Source organism: Xiphias gladius, chromosome 24 (genome assembly GCF_016859285.1).
Source record: "Xiphias gladius isolate SHS-SW01 ecotype Sanya breed wild chromosome 24, ASM1685928v1, whole genome shotgun sequence".
In the NCBI taxonomy this organism is placed as follows: Eukaryota; Metazoa; Chordata; class Actinopteri; order Istiophoriformes; family Xiphiidae; genus Xiphias; species Xiphias gladius.
The window spans coordinates 17740890-17757450 of record NC_053423.1 but is presented as its reverse complement, the minus strand read 5'-3'; the positions used below and the strand labels follow the sequence as shown (position 1 = coordinate 17757450).

Below are 16561 nucleotides of genomic sequence, written 5' to 3'. Positions count from 1 at the left end.
GAAACACAAACAGTCAGTCTGAGGTGTTATCTGATATCAATTTGTTGTTTGAAATAGTGGATGATTGCACAAGCCTTCTGTGAAGCTGCTGACACTTGAGGTGTCAAACCACACTTGTTACAATTTTCAAATTTGTGTCTCTTCAGTAAAATTCTAATCTGCTGCACCCAAATTTTGCAGGATGCCTAGAGGGAGGCAGGTGAAAGAGCATGCAGGCAGGATAAGCTGAGGTGGAGGAGCAGAAATAAAGATGAGGTGTTCTGATAGTTTTACAGCATGTTAGGTAGTTTTCCAGTGGCTCTTGGGCTGAAAATCTTCTCTTAACCTGGTAACGCTGCAGTAGTGAGCGTGCAAGCGGATGGCACAAAAACACTACAGCAGCAGATGGGACAAATACTACAATCCAAACTGTCTCTTACCTTAACCTAAACATAACCCTTTTAACCCACCTAAACAATTTAAACACATCTCTATTTCTAATCTTGCAACTAAACCCAAATGTCTGATTTGGCAAGCGTATTCATAATCAATTTCCACTGCCACTATTTTAGCACTCTAGCCACTTTTAGGCATCATAACAAGCACCAATGACTAGGACTGCAAATAATTATTTTAATTTACGGGTTTGAACCAATTAATTTTTTAGTCTATATAATGGTTAAAAATAATGGAAAATTCATACCACTATCTACTAGCATCGACAGTGGCCTAATTACGCATATTAAGTGGCAGCCATGACGTGACATAACATGATGGGTCACCAACTCAGTCTGAAGTAAGTTAAATGAGTTTCATGCAGTGAGACATACAGATTTTAAATTTGGGGAAAACGCAGCACTGGTATCAAATTGTTATTGGCCGAGTGGAGGCATCTGAATGTTGGAAGAGAAAAGAGTCACAAAATCCAAAGTATACCATTCACAATAACATGACATACAGCTACAATGATTAGTCAATTAATCCATCGTCAGATAAAGAGTCAACTATTTTGATTACTGATTACTGTTTAAGTAATTTTTCAAGGAATAAAATAAAATTGCTTTTTTCATCTTCTAAAATAAAGGTTTTCTGCTTTGATTTTTATTCCAATACAACTGAATATCTTTGGGTTTTAGACTAGACAACATTTTCTGTCATTTTACAGGCATTTTTACAAACAATTGAGAAAATAATCGTCAGATGAAAAGAATAGTCAGTTGCCCCCCTAATATGAAACATCAAAAGGAAAGAAATCTTCCGACTAACTGTGACCTGCAAATATTTGGTATTTCTGCACGATAAATGACTGACATTATTGTTTGACAAATCGACTAATTGATTCATCAACTCATCATTTTAGCACCACATATTTCCAAACGCATTGTTACAGTGGACTTGGCTCTTAAAAGTTAACATCCTGTATGACACATGGGAAGCATCCTTCCAGACCTTGAGTAAAGCTCCGGTCATTTGAAGCCGCAGCAGCAGTTCTGCTGCCAACAGGTCTAATAAAGAAGTGTGAGTGTGAACGTGTATGTCTGTGCTGTTATGCCCAGGTATCCAGCTCATTATTTGCCTGACAGATGCTTCTTCTCCCCTCACTCTACTGTCATAAGGGACTCTATTTCCTGACATAACCACGGTGAAAAAAAAATCTTGACTGCTTCCAAGGAACGCCCCTCTCCCATACACACATGTATGTGCTTCAACATACAGCTTCCAGTCTAGTTAAATTTTCCCTCCGCTAACGCTATAAAAGTCAACTCAGGGAGCAGGAACACATCTCTCTCTTCTGAGGAGCACCAGTAGGGGCTTGGCAGATGCTACTACTTCAAAAAAAGGGATATATTAGTACCAGCAGGGCCGGGGAGTTACATCTTCACAAGATAAAGTCTGGTAGGCAGTCATAACAATATTCTTAGCAGAAACCATCCACTGACTCATTGCCTGAAGAAGATTGAGCAGAAATTTGGAGTGGGTTGAAGAAAGTGGAATGCATTTTTAAGTTAGGACACAACTTCAGAATTTAATTAGGTTTATGAACAAAGAAGAAAAAAAAATCTCACTTGCATGCTAACTAAAGCCTGCATGTTTTGAAACAATCAACAAATATTAGGAAACCAAAATGAGCCCAGCCAGATAACAGGCAAGTCATATCAGGGACTTGCCTTGTCTACAATATCAGTATAGCTTGTGGTGTTTGCATATTGCAGAATAAGCTGGATTTTTTTGTTGCTTGTAAATCCAATCTCATTTCTTCAAACTCCAAGCTTGTTTCATGTAATGGTTAGTTGTAGATAAGTTGAAGCTCTGTGCAGAGGAAACTCAATAACAGCTTCCAAATATTCAGACGACCATGCCACTAATCATGTGTGTCTGGGAGTGACGGCCACATCCAATCAGTAGCTTATGTCCCTGTAGTTGTAAAATACACAATCTCTTTTCCTCATTGTCAAAAAGGTGAGGAAGTTATAATAAATGGTGCAGCATGATTATAAAAACCAGCTGTTTGAGAGATTCTAAGAATCAACAGAAGATATCATAAATGAATAATAATAATGAATGAATAATGTTCCATTTAGTATTCTGGGCAAAAACAGTCATCACCAGGGTCAGGTTTTGTGTTAATATAAGCAAAACTCTAGTGCTGTGGCTGACATATATGATGAAGAATTAACTATCCAACTATTGTAACAATGTAGGGCAATGGTGTTCGGCAAACTGATCAGGATTACACACACGGCGTCAAAAGATGACTATAGGGAGGTGTTGAATTTTGATTTATGAAAAGTCCACTGCAAATACATTTCTAGTGTAACTCTCTGTTTTGATTAATGTATTTTTCTCATTAAAAAAAACAAAACAAAAACACTGTGGATGAATTCACCATTTTGGACACTTAAGCAACAGAAGGATCCATTCAAGCATGGCTTTGTGTACAGGGTCCAAGAGAAACCTTCGGATAACAACAGATGCAGACTACTCATAGCTGCAAGGGCTTTTAAACTTTGCAATAGCAAAGCGTGCCTTTGCTTTCATTGCTGGACAAGTTGCCAAAGAGCCATGCAGTTCTTGCTCTGTAACTGTGAAAACTGATGCCACTTTATAGCCTTATACTGAGGCATAATAGCTCCTACTAGCTCCTTATGCGACACTAAAGTGCCGCAAAAATACCATGGGTAATATATGTACCAACTGTGTGGCCACCCAGGACAATAATCGGATATATGAAGGCAGTGGAGAAAGAACACAGTTTCTAATAAAGTGTGTGACACTTGGGACTACTCAGTAACAGTGCTAAGATCAGTCCCTGGTGAAAATTCCAGCCTCAGAGCAGGATCAAGCTGATCTGAACCGTGTGGAAATGGAAAACCTCCCATAACCCTAAGCCCTGGCCCTTGGCTGTAAAGTTCAATCAAGTTATCAACACAATTGGCGAGGCGAATGTCACCCTGAACCTGATGGGGCACCTGTCCTTGAAAATGTATATATGAATGCATCAGTTGTGTTGTCCGGTTGAATGCCAGAGTATGAGAGCAGTGGGTGAATGACGGTGCATTGCACCCAGGCGGACACTTGTGAGCCCATGTGACACAGTCACAAAGCGGAATAATCCTGCATTGTGATGAAAGACACACCAGACCAGATCGGTTGGCTTCCGGGTTATAATCAGCCTGGTGTTGGGACGAGCACCGGCTGTAATTTCTGCAAGACCCCGGTTGTCCAAGTATGCGTTTCTCTCATCGCCACTTGTAAATCCAACGATAAATTATGTTAAACTCTGAGAGAAAACGAATTCCCGCAGAAAAGCACAACCTCAAATCAATCATATCGACCATCGCTGAGGCGACGATCCCCATTTAAAAAGCAGCAACCATTTCAACTCCACTCGCTCACGCTGAATTGAGTTTTCAGTGGATTAAAACTGGCGCCGAGTGCAGAAATATCGTGCGTGTCTCCCACCTAGTTATCCGCACGTTTTTCTACAGCCTAAAAAAAAAAAAAAAAAAGTTGTATCTGCAGCTTGGGGCTCCTCACACGCCTCACTTTATCCTTTAGACTTGTTTACTTGGGGAATGCTAAATCAAGCCAGACTAGCTAGCCGCGCGCCGCTCGGATCACAAACAGAGTACACATCAGGGCCACCGATGCCAATATTCGGAGAGTTTGTCCCAAGGACATCGGAGAGAAATCCTGTCGTTGTTCACTGTGCGAGAACCACTGTTTAGTACGAGGAGCTAACACACGATGACAGAACATCTAAGTAGTTAGAGCTGCGTTCGGAGCAGTCGCTGTTGTCATGAATTTTAAGGAGTAAAATAATAAAGTGAAATTAATGTATGTTGTGCTTTTTTTTTTTTTTTTTTTAAAAGAACAAAACCCTGGTGCGATTTAAACCTCAATCTTTGTCTTTCATTTGCACTATAAGCAAGTGTTACCAGGGAACCGACCTGACCCGACAAATGTTAGCTAGCTTACCATGGATCAAACTCGTGGATGATGCTCTCGAACCGGATCACCGCGAAAAGTCTGGAGCTGAATCCCGCCAGACAGGCAAGAAAAAGAATACTGAACGAGAGTAGGGACTGCCACCCCGCCGGCTGTGTCAGTCCGCCAGACAGGCCTCCCTTGCCCCCTCCTCCACCCGCGGCGCCGGGTCGGCTGTTCCCGTGCACCGAGCCCCCGGCATTGGTGGAAGCTTTGTGCTTGCCGTCGCTGGCTGCGTGGTGCTCCGCCATTTCTGCGTGCGGTGTCGGCCGGGTTTGCTAGAGCGTCCCTCCTGTCACGCTCCCGTCTGTGCCTCCGCTCCGTGCTGTTGTAAACTCCCTTTATTTTGTGCCCGCTCTCCGAAGGTATCGTATCTTCCGAGTCCCCTGGGCATATATCTACATATACATATGTCTAAATTCAATATCGTCACACCGAGAGACAGCCGTTACATCCCGAAACGCATACTCATGCGCCACATACAGAGCCTGCAACAGTCAATCCGCTTCACGGCCGAACGCCGGTGGAAAGGGGCGGAAAGGATGCGATGGGCGGGTTGTTACGAAGCCCTGGCGGCCTGTCACAGATCGACAGGTACGAGAGAGCGGGGTCCTGCGTCTTTAAGCCAATCAGAGAGCAGGCACCGACCAGCCAGACAGACGGGTCCACCAATGGCAACACACCTAATTATGGCTGTTACTGATTGAAACAAGGACCATCCCCAGTTAAATGTGAAATTGAGTCATTCTGGCGCTCACTGTAAATAAAACCCTCATTATTCCGCTTAAACTTGGCTGTGTAGGGTTGAATTACTCATTTTCCGTAGAGAATTAAAAAGAAAAGATCGTGTGCAATAGCCCAAAATCCACATCCTCGCAGCTGAAAGCTATAGGCAGGTCTGTGAAAGATAAATGTTCTCTCTGAGTGCAATATTTCTGTTGCCCTTGGATGTTCTGGAACAGGTGATGGAGTGGTAATAAAGATTGATGTGTCTCATCATTATTATGTCCCCCAGCAAAGACAAGAACACAGCATTCATCATTCATTTAAACTCAGGATGTACTTTCATAACTTACCCCCAAAGGCTTGAAACCCAGTGTCGGAATAAAACATTTTTTTCTTTTTTCTTTTAGCATTTCGAAAAAGTGCTCAGTTTTTTGATTGATTGCATACACTCGTTTTGTGCTCGCACTGTTTCATGTAACCAAGAGACAGAGGCAGGAAGCATTATTGATTTATCTGAGATGTAATGCAGTCCCAGAGGAGGAAGAACAATAGTCCGGCAGTCCTCTACTGTATAGTACTGCATCATATAGAGAAACAACTCGGTCCTGAAGTCCGTGTCTCCTCTCACGTTTGCTACATTTAATGCAGCTTTATGTAAACCCTCCCTGCTATACATTGCTTCGTCGCTCACTGAGGTTGCCCTTGCAGCTTGGTACAATCAAGGGACTCTCTTTCTAAAGAAACAGCAATGTAATTTAACCACTTACCTTCAAAAAACGTCTACAAACTCAAATTAGGAATTTGCAGTGTTTATACGATTAATTACAATACCCAGTGTTTGGGGTGATTTTTTGGGAATGTTTAAACAGATGCTGTATACTTGGGTAATGACCACTTGTCAGAATACCTATGGTTTAAACAGAATGAATGTTTTTTCATTTACAGTATGAAACAAGTTGTTAATTATATCCACTTTCGGGACCTTTGATATGAGACTAGCCCCTTTGCTGGTTTGAAAACCTCCCACATTGGCCCAAATTCCCATTGTTACTTTGCATCAAAGGTGTTTACAGCTACCGTCTCACACATAAGATAATGATTTAAGAAATGGAAATTAAATATTCATGTAGATTGGACTGAAGTTTGAGCTTAGCACAGCTATGGATCGGGGCTATCACCTGGAGAGACGAGGAGGAGATAAGAGGGAGATGAGAATACAGCACCGGAGAGAAGGGGAGATGGAAGGCAGATAATAAAGGAGAGTAAAAGGATGATTATGAACATTGATGGGGGTCATCATGAAGAGTAGTCAGAGTGACAGAAGTGGATAAGGGTTTTGAGTTCATGAAGAGATCGCAGAGACCAGAGCTTCGAGAGACGGCAATCGCGGCCATATGCTGAAAGCCAGTGCCAAGAAAGGATTCATGCATACATGCACACCCCCACACAACATCCACAAAGGCAACAGTGTCTAAACACACAATGGAGACAAACATGTGTAATCTCACACACACATAAGCCCATGCATGCTGATGAATGCATTTTAATGTATACACTGGCACACACACACACACACACACACACATATGTGTTCACATATGTACCCAGTTCCTTGATCATTCATCAAGGCCTGCTTGTGCCATGATGAACACACTACCCCTTCAGCCTTTCCCCCCTACCTCCGTATTCTGAATAGATGACCTTTCAGACAAATAGAAATGCCGGCTGTGAAGATTGCTTCAATCGCATCTATTGTCAAAAGGCCAAGCCCAGATGAAAGCCAGCCAAAATGAGTGCTGTTGCCAGGCAGGGCAGCTTTGCTTTCCTCCGTCTCCAGGGGCAGACTTGAATGTTTGTGTTTGCCTTGTCTTTCTTCTCTGCTTTTTCTCCCAAGAACACTACAGACTCGCCGAGTTTCTGCTTCACAATCTCGGGTGTCAACGCTCCTTTACTTTGCCAAAGGCCAGTCGTGCGAAAAAGCTTAAGATGCCTGGCATGAAACGCTCTTTGCACCTTTCTCTCCATCATTCTCTTGCTGCTTTGACTTTGTGTGAGAGAGTCAGAAAGAGAGAGAGAGAGGTGTCATAACTGGTCGAGAAGATTATAATCATTATGCTAATTTTTACACTTTTTGCTTAAACTGATTTCATTGAAAATGGTGCGAACCAGCAAATCCTGAGAGCTACAAACAGCTTCACTATCATCTAGGCGCAGTATTGACTGGACTGAGCAATTTGTCATAAAATGCATAATGATCTCAAATCTCTCAATCAGTTGTGCATGCTGTTATGTAAGCATGTGAGACAAAACAAAGAAATCCTCCACAAATCTGCTGTGTCTGACAAAAGCAGAGTTGCTGTGTACTTTTAAAGGAAGCCTCCAATCTAATAGAGATGGTATGTGAAGTGCACAGTTGTAAAGAATCTGATGTTGTAATGTGTTTTTACAGTGCAGGCTGCAGCGTGAAGGACGTCTGGGCAGCAGGCACATTATGTTCCCAGATTCCTGACATCTTTGCAACACTCATCCGCATTACAATTGGAGCTGGAATTCACAAATGAGAATTATAGATCTATCTATCATCTATACCCACTTATTCCTATTGAGGGGTCAGTTGTACAGGCTGAAGCCTTTCCCAGCATGCAAAGGGTGGAAGGCAGGGAAGCACACTAGATTAATTGCCAATACATCACTGGGATAACACACAGAGTCAGACACGTTTACACACTTATGTAGTCTTTGATTCACCAGCTTTCAGTCTTCCTAACTAAACACAGAAAATCGAGACCAGGATTCACTCGGCGTTGCTCTTCACTAATTGCACTGTGCATCATGAACATGTACAACCTACCAGGGGGGAAATCCATTATATACAGTATATTCTATCAAGAAAAAGCATGGCAGCACAGTATGTTTGCTCATTTTGAGAGAAGCAAGCTTTAAAGACTCCACAGAGTCTCTCCGTGTGATCCAGTGTAACAGGATGATTATCCAGAGCCTGGGGATCACCACTGCACACACCACACCACCACAATCATTAAAAGAAATGAGAGCACTTAAAGAAAACCATTTAGCATCCTAATCAGGTGCGGATACCAACTGTTATGGACCCTTTATTTTCCTGTGGACAACAGAGAGCTGGACAGTCTGTTTTAAAACTCGCTGAGAATCTTTTCGGCGTCATCAAAATGGGCTCAAGGTCAAGTTTCACGTGTGGTTAAAAGAATTCATTGTTTAATTTGGAAATCCATGTGTTCGGGTTTGAAGAGTTTTCTATGACAACAGAGTTTAATGACTTCTTGAGAGCAAGTCTTAATGGTGAGTCAGAGGAGGAAAAAATAGCCAAGAAAACGCCCCAAAAAACGCAAATACGGTACATGAGTATTGACCTGGGCTGGGTCTTTCCCCGAGTGCAAAGGGTTACCGGTACGGCCTCATCAGTGACACACCATTTCACGTAGAGCATGGCTCATTTCTCCAACAGTCAATGGGGCACAGAGAGGCAGTTAGATCTGCTCGATGTGAACATGACCCCCTCAGTCCCAGGCAACACATTTGGATGATATTCTACAACTACATCTTAATCTTGACTTTGATGGAAGGTGTGCTGGCGTAGGATCGGCCTCGGGGTGCACCTTGTATGATAGGGCTTTTAATCTTGATATCTATAGCACTGCATTACTGAGCTATTCATATGCACCACACACAGCCATGCCCAGACTCCTTCTTTGAAGAAAATTGCTTGTTGTGATAACATATGAAATAGAGCGATAAGCTCCTGTATGTTGCAACTGAATACGGTGCGATCTATCAACCTGGAGATCAGTGTGGTTTTGCTCAGTTTACAAGGCTGCATCTGCCTCGGGACACTATTGCAGTCATTGCAATCACCTGTCATTTTCCAAAGCATATTAAGAGTTATTTCTCTATAATAGGATGTGAGCTGCAGACACAAAGACTGCTTTGATTGGCAATATCTTTTTTATTCGATTACAAGAATACTTTCATCTACCACAACTCCAGAAAGGTAACAAAGCAATCAATGCAATAATCTTGTCAATGAAAGCTTCCATTTTTGACAACTTAGAAAAGAAATAAATGTGAAAATATCACTGTTTTTGATAAAAGTCAGATCCTTGAATCTTTATTTTACCAGAGATCATAATTTTCAATAATAACACAGTTAAAAACAATGTGGTTTGATTTTTAATCAGGCATGGAATTTTACAACAATTCTGCAATTATTGAAAAAAATTCTCCTGCATCTGAATGCATAAAGCAGGCCTTAAACAAAGATAATGGAGGAAAACCTTTAGTTTATGCTCTCTTTTTTTTCTGAGAACAACTCTTAAAAATGTGTCAGCATAGAAAATTGCCCGTAAACTTTCACAGTTCACCAGATTCATCAAGACTTATTCTGACCTGTCGACACAGCTGAAAGTGCCCGAAGTGATTCTTCAAATCCTATTGGCATGCCGCATGAAAAGTTTACAAGAAAGTTTCAGTTGATAAAGAGAGCGAAAGAGAGAGACATACGGGGAAAATAAGGACGAGTGAGGTACTAACCTGAGCTCAACAGAGATATCAACTGTCTGCAGGCAGAATGTTTGACTCTGAAAGTTTCGCTTGCATTTTTACCTCTTCAGAATAACAGCCGCCTTATCAATTTTCTATGGCTTTGGTACAGTTCGTGCAGCTTCCGCATGATGTCTTTTGAGGGTGCTTGCCATTCAGATATGAGAAATGTAGTGCGTACAAAACAGTTGAACTTTATCCCCCGCGGGAGAGAAAAAATATGGCTCACGTGCTGAAAATTGAAGCATGCCTCCCAATTTCCCAGCTGCCTCGGCTTGACAAATGACGCTTCTTTCACTTTCCTGAGTGGCCAGCATGGGCCGACTCTGTTCAGCACACAAGGGATTCATGTGGTATTGCTCTAATGACAGCCCTAAAACCTCTGTGACAAAACATTACGGCAGCAGCATTTTGAAACAAAAGGAGCAGACATGAGAGCTGTCTCCCTGACCTTATTCTCTTGTAACCACAGAGCATGGCTGTGCAATTGTTTCAAAGTTCCTACAGAGATCGTGCGTGTGTGAAGGCCCCTGTCATATATGAATTGATATTTTGCTTTGTTTTCAATCATTTTACCTGTAAGGAGGAATTTAGGATATTACGGTGACGCACAATGTGTTGTCAACATTAGGATTTTTGCTTATATGATCGCCAAATTAATGCTTGTACTTTTTTGTTTTAATGCCCTTTTTGTATAATCTTCATATACATTAATTTAAAGGCAAACTCTGGTCTATTTTCTGACGGAAGAGCACACTGACAAGGTTGTTCCCTAGCAAGTTGCCCCTTGGTCAGGACTATGTATCTCTGTGCTTAGCCCATGTCCAAATCGATTCTCCTCCTGGTTGCCCCTCGATCTTTCGTCTCCCAGAACATAGTTCACGCCTCCCAAATAAAGTGAAATTTAGCTGGCCCCGTTATATCGGAGAGATGGTATGGAGCGGGGGAGGGGGGTTGCAGGATGGACAAAGAGAGAGAGCAGAGGACAGACACAGGGAGGGGGGAGAGAGGGCTTGCCAGCCTTCCGTTGGCTTTTCAGTGCCGGCGATGTCATTGTTGATCGCCACAATCACAAACATTTAAAAACAAGATCTTAAACACACAAACATTTGCTCTCTCTTTTACTGGAGGTGTGATGTTGTTTTTGTAAGATAGGATTTTTATTCATATTTGTTATACTGTTGAGATGTATTTCCTGACAAAAAGCAGGCTCAAAAAGGTAAACCAAACTCTATATAGCATTCTAAATGAGCAGTTCAACATTTCGGAATAATCACATCATTTCCTTTATTGCCCAGTGATAGATTAGAGGATCGATACCACTCTCGTGTCTGTCCTTTCAATACGAAGCCAGAGCCAGAGGACGGTTAGCTTAGCTTAGCATAAAGAATGGAAGCAGGTGGAAACAGTTCAGTTCAGTTTTTTTTATTAGTTATGCTGTATGTAGGTTAACACAGGGTGAGTGGTACAATGAATTGTGTTGGACAAGAAAACGGGTCAGCTCTGCAATAAGAGCACTGGTCGTATAAAATATAGAACGTAAGATGGGATGATATATAGATCAAATATAACACTATATGAAAATTAGGATTTATATATAAAAGTAAAATTGACAAGTGTATACAACAGTATTTCCCATTGGGTGTGTAGCAGTCCTTGTGTGTGCGCTGGGTGGCTGTGGTCCTTGATGATGCTGTGTGCCCTTTGCAGGCACTGCTGGTGGAAGATATCCCGAATGGCCGGGAGTGTGTTGCCAGTGATGTGCTGTGCTCTCCGTAGTGATTTGCGGCTGTGAGGAAAACAGTTCCTATACCAGACCCTGACGCAGCCCGTCAGCAAGCTCTCGATTGTGCACCTGTAAAAGTCCACGAGGATGCTGCCGTTCATGCCAAACTCCCTCAGTCTCCTCAGAAAACAGAGCCATTGGCAAGCTTTCTTGACCATGGTGTCCGTGTGCAGGGGCCAGGAGAGGTCCGCGGTGTTGTGCACACCAAGGACTTTGAAGCTGTGGACCCTTTCACCCTCACTTTCACCGATTTGGATTGGGAGGTGTCCAACCTCAGGAGGTGTCCATGATCATCTCTTTGGATTTACTGCTGTTTAGATAGCGGTACCAGCTGGTTAGTGTCTTCACCTCCTCTCTGTATGCCGTCTCATAGTTGTCCACGATGAGGCCCAGGATGGGTTTGTCTTGAGCAAACTCAATAATGACATTGGAGCTGTATTTGGCAGCACAGTCATAAATGAACAGGGAGTACAGGAGGGGGCTGAGCATACAACCCTGCAGTACGCCCGTGTTGAGGATCAGCGAGGAGGAGGTGTGGCTGCCGATTCTCACCACCTGTGGCCTGCCTGCCTGCCTGCCAGCCAGGAAGTCAAAATATCCAGCTGCAGATGGTGGTCTCCAGTCCAAGATCAACGGGCTTAGAGACAAGTTTTTAGGGAATGATGGTTTTGAATGCTGAGCTGTAATCAATGAAGAGCATTCTCACATACTGACGGGTGACAAGTTCAAGGAAAAACCTGAATAAATGAGTGGTGAAACATAATGAATTCAGATGCTTCAACACAGGTGCACCGCATGGCACAATTAAGCAATTACCATCTAGTCATGCTCTGTGGCATGTGTAAAAATGGTGAGCAGGCCCTTTCTGATTATGTATCAAGATGGTAAGAAGAAAAGGTCTAAGTGACTTTGAAAGAGGGTTCATTGTTGGGGCACAGATGGCAGGAGCTTCAGTCACAAAGACTGCTTGGCTGGCCTGTGTTTCAATAGGAACAGTGTTTGAGGGACATCTGCATTTACGTCGGAAAGACATCAGTAAATAGGGTCGGAAATTGTGGTCGTCGGCGCACATTTGAAGACCGTGATGCTCGTGCATTAGTGCAATATGTGAGGAAAAATAGAAGCGCAGTTCTTTCCTCAGGTGACTGAGAAAGTCAATGCAGGACGTGATCAGACTGTGTCAGCAAGAACAGTCTGTTGACAATTACAAAGTGAGGGATATTAGAGTAGGGTTGCAGAGCATAAACCCCTCTTTACAGAGATAAATACAGATTTGAGAGTTCAGTCAGACATGCTGGGCTCCAGCCACGTCTCAGACAATGCCAGAACACAGCACCTCCTCATGTCCTGTTGATTTTTAATCCGTGCGCGCAACTCGTCTAGCTTGTTCTCCAGAGACTGAACATTAGCTAGCCGAATACTGAGCAGAGGAGATTTGTTGTTTCTCTGTCGGGCTCTGCACACAACCCCGGCGTACTTCCGTCTTTTTTGTTTTCCCCCGAGGGCAAGCAAGTAAAGAGAAGACACGGGGGAGAATGTCAAAAGTCGTGCTTAAAGTCCAAGCGGGTTGAAAATGGTTATTTTCAAAAGTGTCTGTCAATCATACTGAATATATGATAGCACCATTAACACATTATATCTGCTTTGTTTAATCTATACACAAAACGCAAATGTAACATTTAAGTAATGAGCTTGACAGGTGCCGGTAGAAACATTTTGTTACCTTTGGACAGAGCCAGGCTAGCTGCCTCTCCCTGTTTCCAGTCTTTATGCTAAGCTAAGCTAACCAGCTTCTGGCTATAGCTCCATATTTACCAAAGAGACATGAGAGTGGTATCAGTCTTCTCATCTAGCTCGCAGCAAGCAGTGTATTTTCTATAATGTCCAACTCTTTCTTTGAGAAACAACACTGAGCGAAATTAGTGGGGTTGCCACCCTTCTGCAGCTTTAATGTTACAGTGCAGTCAGTGCATTGCATTGTTGGATAGCATTTTCATTACTGTTAAATAAACTTGTATAATACATACATTTTGCTGTAGGATGGATTATTATTGTCATTATTTTTTCGTATTTTTACATTACTAGTTATACCACGTAGCCTATAACATTTGTGAATAAAAGAAAATGAGGCATTTGCCTTTTTAATTTCTTTTTTTTTTCATCACTGCCTCTTATGTCTTACATCGACTTTGGCTGACCTTTGAGGAAAACATTTCTGTACATAATGTGGTAATGAGTTGACTTCGACGTGCAAACTGGTTTTAAAAATGCTGCAGCAGACATGGCTGGTGATTAACACCTTCACATCAGGCTTGCTGCAGTCTCTCATGGAACATTAACTGGACTGGGACAGTAATCAGTAAATTACTTCTAAATAGAAAAATTAATATGGAACACAGATTAAAGGATATACTGAGCCACATTAGTCTCAAATCGTCATCACACCACACATGCAACTAGAGGATGATTGATGCAGGGAGTTAAGTGCACTGGCATCGTCCTTGTTGACTCAAATGATCAAATCATTCCAGCTTTCGTTGAAGGGGAAACTACAATGTAACTGCCAAGCACTGATCTTGTTAAATGTAAGTACACAAGTCTCCTAATGTGTCCTCCAACACAGACACTTTCAGATCTAACATGCTGCCATTTCTGACACAGCTGTGTTTGTCCTTGATGGGCTGTTTTTTTTATTTTTTATATTAAGCACTCTGAGCTGCTTGCTAGCTGAGACTATAATGACACAATAGTTAATTCAGGCATGAGGAAATTAAAGTAATATCGGAACTATCAAATCCCCTGCCATCAGACAAATATATCGTAGAGGACAGCAGGGGTAATGGCTCCTAATACACCAGCGGTCTGATCTTTCCATCTCTCGGCCTGGGGCTGCCTGCTGCTCTTGTCATAACAGCCACACCATCCCCTGGACAATTGTTGCATGCAACTGTGGCTCAGGGTCTTAGGGTTTCCTCAAGAACGTGACTCCTGCTGCTGCTGCCACTCCTGCTGCCAATACCAGAGCTGCACACCCAAGGTGCTGCTTTGTAATATGTCAGGTGAACGTCTAAATCAAACGGGTACTTGGAATCAGAAAAAAGGATCCGAAAAGGACTGGGCTGGTGGGGGAGAGTGGCCTCGGACATTTATCGGACCCGGAGAGCTGAGAGAGGAGGTTATATCGGAGCAAGCAGTAATTTGTCTTCCTTGTCATCTCCTTACTGGAGCTTAAAATATTGTTTATAGCTCTCGCCAACCAACGCACTATTCAGCAGCACTGATTGATGTATGAAGCATCACCATGGTAACCAGCATGTGGGAATGATAAGTGACTTTGGCAGGAGAGTGTCTCCTTCTGGATTATTAAGACCACCTTAGGGGTGTGTGAGCATTTGCCTCTTTGTATATACATGTGGGAAATGACGAGTTGTTTCTTGGCTAAACTCTCTATCTGCTGTTGCCGCCCACTCGAAGGATTAATCAGGTTAGAAAATATCACGTTTGAGCAGCTGACAAGTACACATATGGTGCCACACGTATGGGGTTTAACCAGTACTAATGGGAGGCTGTACGCTGGTGGCTTGAGCTTATACTTTCTGGTGACAGGTGAGTGACGGAAGTGGCGAAGTGCTGCGAGAAAATGAAGAGAGAGAGAGACTCGGAGAGAGAGAGAAAAACAGGACAAAGAAAATTTTGTTGTTCAAATGCAATTATGTCCCACCGGGATACAAAATGACTCCAGTGTTTGGTGAGTGATTAGTGCACTGAGTGTCACTTAGTAATGGAGAGACCTGTCACATCTTGAGCTCAGACCCTTTTATTCTCACAGTGCATTGCCTCCATTTCTTTTTCCCCCTCAAAGAATAAACGTTGGCTCACTGGATCCTGCACCTTAGCTCTAAAACCGAGTTGGTTCCAGAAGGTACAAACGGTGTCTTTGTATGTATCATCCAGTAGAACCAGTGTGCCCTCTACTGGTTAAACTACAAAATGCAGGCCGTAGGCACATCCTGTCGTGTTGCTGGCAACTAAGTAAATAAGTGTGTGAAAGCTCCCATGTTGCCTCAATTAAACAAATTCTGTTGTCTTTACACTGTTAACCGAACTGCACCGAAACTATGTGGACCTTTACTGGGGGATCCCTGCTCTGTGGCTCCTGCAATGACATGGTAAAGTCCACTGGCATTTGCTACTGAAATGAAGACATTCTTCCTGTACTGACACTAACAAATGTTTGCTTCAGGAAGCATTCAGAGGAATTTGCTTTCCTAAATATGTATCTCCCTCTTGAGAACTTGACTCCTTTGGCATCCCATTATTTGATTGTGAAAAATGAGGAGAAATGTTACTTTTGTTACTTTTGACACCCCTGTGGTAACCCATTTATAAAGTAAAATTATAAGCCATTTATCATCAGAATGTATATCCCAAGATCGTGTCCAATTTATCTGTAGAGCAACCCACACCAAGTGTGCCTGTGGTATGGTTTATGTAAATAGACCGTGTAAACTGTAGCAAGGGGCAATGGAAATTTCCCTGTGAGATGACAACTCAGCACACTTAAACTGATAAATCACCTTCCTACTGTTCCCAAGTCCGTTGTTTTGCATTTTCAGTGGTGCTGCTTCACAACTGAGGCGCCGGGGTAATTTTGACATAATAAAATGTGTTGGGCGCAGGCATTCTCACAGAGCACGTCTTGACAAAAGAGCGCCGAACCACACACACACCACACCCATGCCGACGCGACCACAGACGCATAGATACTGCTGGGTTCCCTCCCTGGAGATTCTCATGCTGTGAGCACAGATTTATAATTTAGTTAAGCAGTCAGCTTTTGCCAGGTGAAGCTGTTTTAACAGCATTTGCACAATAGATTCCAGGAGTCAGTGGTTGAATTAGTAGCCTGCCTGCAAGACACAGACAGACAGACTGACAGACAGGCAGATTGACAGACAGGCATATAGTGGCACAGACAGGTTGGCAGGAAGCCACTTTCAGACACAT

At 42.8% G+C, this 16561-nt stretch overlaps 1 protein-coding gene across 1 annotated transcript in view; it reads right to left on the bottom strand.

The window, feature by feature from the left end:
• Positions 1 to 4849, bottom strand: part of LOC120785956 (dolichyl-diphosphooligosaccharide--protein glycosyltransferase subunit STT3B) — a 76910-nt gene extending 72061 nt beyond the window's left edge. The window contains exon 1 of the mRNA XM_040120981.1: positions 4459 to 4849. Coding sequence (XP_039976915.1) covers positions 4459 to 4718 — 260 coding nt within the window. The 5' untranslated portion in view covers positions 4719 to 4849. The remainder of the gene's footprint in view (positions 1 to 4458) is intronic.
• Positions 4850 to 16561: the final 11712 nt, after the last annotated feature.